We start from the raw sequence: 7,364 nt of genomic DNA, 5'->3' as shown, positions 1-7,364 counted from the left end.
GCGTGGCCGTTTTCGTGCGGGTGACACGTAAAAGCACCCACTACACTCTCTGAGTGGTTGGCGTTAGGAAGGGCATCCAGCTGTAGAAACTCTGCCAAATCAGACTGGAGCCTGGTGTTGCCATCCGGTTTCACCAGTCCTCAGTCAAATCGTCCAACCCGTGCTAGCATGGAAAGCGGACGTTAAACGATGATGATGATGATGATGATGACAATTAAATTTTGATAAACAATTATTACATATACAATTAAATTTTATTGCATACAATAATACAATACAAAAACACTGAAAATGTTATCAACGCAAGTTAGACTATAACCCTAACACAAACCCTATTCAACCTACTGTCCGCCTACTTTTGGTTCAGCCTGTATATAAGAAACAAGTTAAAAATAATGGTCATTAGATACTCCTTTAGGGTCCCTACCACAAGATTACCTGGAGTTCTTCATTATCTAAGTAATATTGTTAGCCTGATGTGCCAACAGAGAGCTTATTAAGTATTTTGCCTGGATTGATAATCCCTCACTATTTGGTTTATATATATATATATATATATATATAGAGAGAGAGAGAGAGAGGCTTCTTTCAGTTTCCTTCTACCAAATCCACTTGGCTGGTATGAAGCTATAATAGAATACACTTACCCAAGGTGTTATGCAGTGGGAGTGAACCCAAAACTGTGTGGCTGGGAAGCTAACTTCTTACCACACCACCATGCCTGCACCTTGTATTCATATTTCAAAACCCCATAAAAGATCTTTCATAGTCTTACTATTCTCATACAAAAGGATTGGAACAAAGGGGAAAACGTTGGCAGCAGCATAGAAACACATAGAATGGAAAAACATAAATAACCTCAGTCTGGAAATCCTTCAGACAATCATCAGAACCTAAATGGAAAATGTACTTACACTATTGACATGATGTCTGTGACTGGGGATGCGTTCATGTCTAGGCAAACTCACTTGCTGGTACCGAAACTGTTCGTTGCTATGGTGATGATATTCAAAATTTTGTTGAAAGTTGTTGTTGCCATGAACGTAATTGTAAGATTGATTATCCTGAACGAAATTAAATGAAAGTCAAAAAAGAAAATTTTAAACTAAATAAATTTTTCAAATCTTAAAAACTAAATTTCATTAAAAATCGGACGAAATTGAAAATTTCCTTTTAAACAATTCCCAAATGTTGTTTCAATCTTGCATTCATACAAAACATCAACAAAGTCATTGAAGAAATAAACACACACAAATATATATAGGCAAATTTACATTATTTGACGGATATTTGTCCTCATCCTGTTTGTTGTTAACACAACGTTTCGGCTGATATACTCTCCAGCCTTCATCAAGTGACTTGGGGTAATTTTGAACCTGGGTTCTCATTCCTAAGGAAATTTCCCCAAGACACCTGATGACGGCTGGAGAGTATCTCAGCTGAAACATTGTGTCAACAACAAACGAGATGAGGACATCCGTCAAATGTAAATAATGTACATAATTCCTCATCTCTTAAAGAGAACTGTACAGGCAAATTTGTTGTTGAAAATGCACCTAAATTTGAAAAACTTGTAATTGTTTAAAATAAATATTTACATGTATATCAAACTAGTTCAACATTATTTTTTTGTTTATCAATGGTAAAAATTCAGAATTATGAATTAGAAAAACATCTTTAAAAGTTTCAATGTTGACAAAATTAAATGTTCATAACAGACAAATTTAGAATTATGAATTAGAAAAACATGTTCAAAAATTTCGATGTTGACAAGTTTAAATGTTCATAACAGTCAATAGCATATATAACACACACACACACACACATATATATATATGAGAGCGAGAGAGAGCGAGAGAGAGAATTTCAGCTACCTTATGATCAGAGACCGGGTGATGCTGCATGCCCCACTGTGGTGGTCCTGAGCCTTGATGGCCAGGGACATTCCAGTTAGTCATATTCCAATTCCAGTCTCCAGGGATTGGTTGGTTTGGGGGAGGCTGGTTTAATAAAGGAAGGTTGCCCGGCATCGGTTGGCTAGGCATTGAAGCTGGGCCTTTGTAGACTTCAGGATTTCAAAATAAAACAAACAAAAAACAATTGCATTTATATTACCTGCAACATTACAACAGAGTCTCATACAAACGTACTGAATATCATTTTCAGTTCCATTCATTTAAGAAAGAAATTCTATAGGTTTATGCTTAGGTATATACATTTCACATGTTCCCTTCTCTAATTCTTTCTCCCCTTCCTCTCCAGGGTAGCCAAGTACCCCCTCTATAGTAAGGCAACTATCTCTGTCCCCCTGTTACACTCTAACCTCTCACCTTGCTCACAGCTACATCCCTCATTTTCCTCTCTCTCAGCTGAGCAGTCTTTGTCTTGCAAACTACTTTTTACATGGCACAGACAACTGGAGCCTGATGTAGCTCTCTCTGGCTTGTCAGCCCCTGTCAAACTGTCCAATCCATGCCAAAATGGAAAGCAGATGTTAAATGATGATAATATGATGATCTATATGATAATGTTCTATAATACACTGAGTTGTTGGATAAACTCTGAGTAGCTCTTCTCCAGAGAAGATTCAATAAAGAGTTTTCTCTCTCAGGACCATGAAACAATTTCGACTTCAGCATTAGAAATCTAACCAAGCTTTTAATCTCAGTAATACAGTAGTACCCCGCACAAAATGCCTCACTGCTCCTTAGGACAACTATTTAGAGCTACTTTGATGAGAATATAAGCTGTGATCCATCACATTACTTTAACCTACAACTTCAAGACATTCAAGTAGATTTCAATTCCTTTAATATACCAAAGTGTATTGTGTGTCTCTATGAAGAACAATAACCCTAGAACCTTAATGACAAGGTCCTAAATTCAACACTTACTACAGCAACTATTCTGCATCCTTGAGCAAAGTATCGAATTTAGTTTGTCCCAAAACAGACTCCGCCTCTGTTTTACAGTTGAATGGTCAGTGAAAAGAACTTCCAGCTGTAAAAATAATTTCTCCTACAATAAAATCATCTCGTTCGTGCAAACATGAAAATTAATTAGATGTTAATGAGTAGGAAAATGAAGTCCTTTACTCTAAATCTAATTCTGATTCATATATTTCAAAGATGTACTTGTCTACCGAATGATTTGATTGAAGACCTTGTGTTAAAACTGAAGTAACTACATCATGGAAAAATCCATTAAAACACACCATGCTGTTTAAATTCACTTTGAATTAAATTTATGAGATGTCAAAATCTTCATCACACAACTGCTCAGACAGTTCCACTGCAACTGCAGTGACATAAATTTTAACATCTCATAAATAAATTTTACAGCTTTGTGTGTTATTAAATTGCTCTCCACCCCACACACCTCCTTTCCCCCACTGAGCCGCTGTCCAAATTTTTTCTTATCCTCACCTTCCTCTAGCAACACATCCCAACCAACTTTATCTCCTGCTTCCTAGATACTCCTATCCTCCCTTATATAACAAGAAGTAGCCATGTATCTCCCCCCCATTTTGCCTGTTTTTTTTTCTTCCTAATGTTATTTCTTTATTTAGTTCCCATCTAATTCTATTCATTCAGTTAGTTTACAAAATATCTCAAAGATTCTTCCAGAATTGCTCTGGAGACACAAAAACACAAACTGTGCCTACCTGAGTCCCGATTAGTGTCATTCTCTCCATCCGAGATATCCATTTCGTTCTGGTTTTCATTGCCACTTGGTTGGGTGGCATGCGTATGAGGTGGGGGAGGTGGAGGGACATGTTCCAATATCATTTGAGGTGGGGGGCCTGTTGTTTCAACATCGGAACTTTTACCATCAGGGGGAAGAGGTGGAAACAGGGGTGGTGGCGGTGGTGGTGGAGCTGTGCTCTGAGGTGGAGGGGTCTGAGAAATCTGATGCATTGGCAAAGGTGGCTGGCATTGTGGCGCTGGCGGGGGCTGCTGCTGCTGCTGCTGTGATGGGGTCTGTTGTTGCAGCGGTGGAGGGGGAGGTGCCTGTGATGTATCTTCATTTGCTTGAACAGCAGCAGCCCCTGATGACATTGCCTCGCGTTGGGCAATCCATTGTTTGGCCAATTCAGCCCAGTCAACTATAAGGAAAAAAAAAGAAAAACAAAAGAAATGGTCATTTACAAGACAATAACAATGATGATGATGATGATGATGAGTAACAATATAGCTCCCTTACAACAAGAAACCTGTTCTCTTCTATCTCCTTCTCTTATACTTTAGCCCTCATCTCCTAGCATAAAGCCCCCCCTCCCTCTCTACTGTTACCCCACTCTTGCCAGCTGCATGGCGACCTCACTAGTAAAATGACCCACATTAGGAAGGGCCTGCTTGGCCATAGAAGACATGCCAAAGTAGATATTGGAGCACAATTCAGTCCTTGGACCTATTGAGTCCTGTTGAGCTTTCCAACCACAGCCAGCATGGAACATGGGTGCCAGATGATGATGATGATATAGGAATATTTAAACAAATGCCCATCCAAGTAAAATAGGAAGAGAAGGGGTCGAGAACCACTGGCCTACAACGGATGATAGAATGAATACAGAATGCAGTGGTAGCACCATAAAACTGAAGAGTGATTCATCAGACTCCATTGTAAATTTCAAATCTCTGAACAGAAAAAGCCAGCCAGTTAGCGGGGTCAATACCATATTTAGAAGGAACTGGAACTCTGCTAAAGCTATCAAAACTGAAGATAAACACTGATTCTGAAGACTCTCCTGATTGAAAAAAAAATTTTGAGAACAATGCAAAAAAAAAAAAAAAAAAAAAAAAAAGAAAAGGAAAAAAAGTGGAGTCTGTTTTACTTGCCTTGTTCACTCGGGACATTCTGATAAGCTGCTTGCTGTAATGGCCAAGAACCCCAATGGTTAGCCCACATCTTTTCATTAAATATACAAAACTGATCTGAAAACATAGGAAAAAAAAAAACATAAAAATAAATATTACTTTTATATTACTGAAATGGTTTATTCTGTCTCACTACCAACCTCCCCCACCACCACCACCACCAAACAAATTGTTCTTGTATGTTCTATTTTTTGTTTTATACTCATTATTTTTTATAACTGAATGCCCGAGAGGACATTTTTTAATAACATAATTGTTTTCTATAAATGTTATATCATTCATATTGCTAACCACACAACTCTGTGAAGTATGAATGGAATCTGTATTTTGTCATTCAAGCCAACTAGAGCGAGCACACGTGTGTGTGTGCTTTCTTTATTACTTCTTTCAGTCATTAGACTGCGAGCATACTGTGGCACCACCTTGAAGAATTTTAAGCTGGATGTATTGACCCCAGTACTTATTTTTTTAAAGCCTGGTACTTATTCTATCATTCTTTTTTGCCAAACTGCTAAGTTATGGGGATGTAAACACACCAACACCAGTTGTCAAGTGGTGGATGAGAACAATCAGACAAACACACACACATATATATATATACACATATACACACAAGATGGGCTTCTTTCAGTTTCTGTGTACCAAATCCACTCACAAGGCTTTGGTTGGCCTGATGCTATAGTAGAAGACACTTGCCCAAAGTGCCATGCAGTGGGACTGAACTTGGAACCATGTGGTTCGTAAGCAAGCTACTTACCACACAGCCCCTCCTATGTCTATCAAAATAGTCAAAAATAACAAAAATATTAGACAAATACATGTTAATACCAACCAACAAGAAAGATTCCATATGGTTGCTGAACATGCTAGAAACGGTAGATAAATCTTTCTTAAAACTCCAGGTCTTCTTAGAAAAGAGGAAACATTAGAGGACTCTAAATAGTCAGGATGGTCACTGTTGGAACATCTGCTTAAGACAAGGCTGACCTTAGGCTAAACAACAATAAACATGACAGTGAATGATGTGGACATACAAGAAATATTGAACGATATTGATTTCTTCAATTTGGTGGCACCAGAAATTTTTAGAAAGGAGGAGAATCAATTCAATCACCTTTCAATATATTGATTCTCATAATATTATTGATCTCAGAAGGATGAAAGATAAATTTAACTCCCAATACAATTTGAACTCAGAAAGGAATTCAATTAAAGATAATTAAACTCTTCACAAATATTCTCTTAATTCTACTATCACCTCCTCTCTTATGCAGGACAATATATTTACACCACTCAGACTCTGCTAAGTTGGCAGAAATGAGAGACAAATAAATGCCTTAACAACATATTCACTTTCATCATTTTAACAACTATTTTCCATTTTCGTTTGGCTTTGATGGTTGCTTGAATTCATCTGCATTATAAGCTACTCTCACCCACCCTTATATAATGCTGGGTAGCCATGTATCTTCTCTATAGCAAGACACCCGTGCTTGTCCTGCTATCATACCTGAACCCCCTTCAAAACCTGGCATAAAACCACCACCTCACTACCACTTAAGGAAGGTGCTTTTTCATTTCCTAGATTTTAAAAAATTCTGTAAGGTATAATAGCACCCAGTACACACTGTAAAGTGGTTGGCATTAGGAAGGGCATCCAGCCAGATCTTATCAAACCATCCAACCCATACAGGCATGAGAGACAGACATAAAATGTTGTTGATGCTATTTACTGGCTCAAAACATACTGGGGACACATTGTCTTTTAATTACTCCGGCATTGATAAAATGAAGTCCCAGTCAACCATTCCACCAACTGATTACACATCTGCCTTCCAAATTTCTGTCTGTGAGCCAAACAAAGAAATCAATAACTACATCACTGCACTGTGATGAATAGAAAAATCTGGTGGCAGAGAAATCTCAAAAGATTAACCAATAAAGCTACAGTAGTGAGTTAAAACCACATATGGTAGTGAACTGGTAGAATCAGTAGAGCATCAGATAGAATGTGGCTGTGTGGTAAGTAGCTTGCTTACCAACCACATGGTCCCAGGTTCAGTCCCACTGTGTGGCACCTCAGGCTGACCAAAGCCTTGTGAGTGAATTTGGTAGACGGAAACCGGAAGAAGAACATCGTATATGTATGTGTGTGTATATGTTTGTCCCCCCAACATCGCTTGACAACCGATGCTGGTGTGTTTACGTCCCTGTCACTTAGTGGTTCAGCAAGAGAGACCGATAGAATAAGTACTAGTCTTACAACGAATAAGTCCTGGGGTTGATTTGCTCGACTAAAGGCGGTGCTCCAGCATGGCCACAGTCAAATGACTGAAACAAGTAAAAGAGTAAGAGTATGTTATGGTTATATCTCTTTGTGCAAATAAGTGAGGCAATGCTTGTATCCTTTCTCATAGATCCCATGCTGTTAGAGATTACTGCTTAATGTAATTCAAGAGTGTAGTGGGTGCTTTTTACATGCCACTA

At 38.3% G+C, this 7,364-nt stretch overlaps 1 protein-coding gene across 1 annotated transcript in view; it reads right to left on the bottom strand.

Annotated features, from left to right (window-relative positions):
- Positions 1–7,364, bottom strand: part of LOC106868248 (arginine/serine-rich protein PNISR) — a 39,572-nt gene that overhangs the window by 21,432 nt on the left and 10,776 nt on the right. Inside the window, exons 2-5 of the mRNA XM_014913418.2 lie at positions 4,839–4,934; positions 3,665–4,105; positions 1,875–2,065; positions 915–1,064 (exon numbers count right to left, since the gene is read on the bottom strand). Coding sequence (XP_014768904.1) covers positions 915–1,064; positions 1,875–2,065; positions 3,665–4,105; positions 4,839–4,908 — 852 coding nt within the window. The 5' untranslated portion in view covers positions 4,909–4,934. The remainder of the gene's footprint in view (positions 1–914; positions 1,065–1,874; positions 2,066–3,664; positions 4,106–4,838; positions 4,935–7,364) is intronic.

This window comes from Octopus bimaculoides, chromosome 8 (genome assembly GCF_001194135.2).
Source record: "Octopus bimaculoides isolate UCB-OBI-ISO-001 chromosome 8, ASM119413v2, whole genome shotgun sequence".
NCBI lineage: Eukaryota > Metazoa > Mollusca > Cephalopoda > Octopoda > Octopodidae > Octopus > Octopus bimaculoides.
The sequence above is the reverse complement of the archived record's forward strand: the minus strand, read 5'-3'. Positions and strand labels throughout refer to the sequence as shown.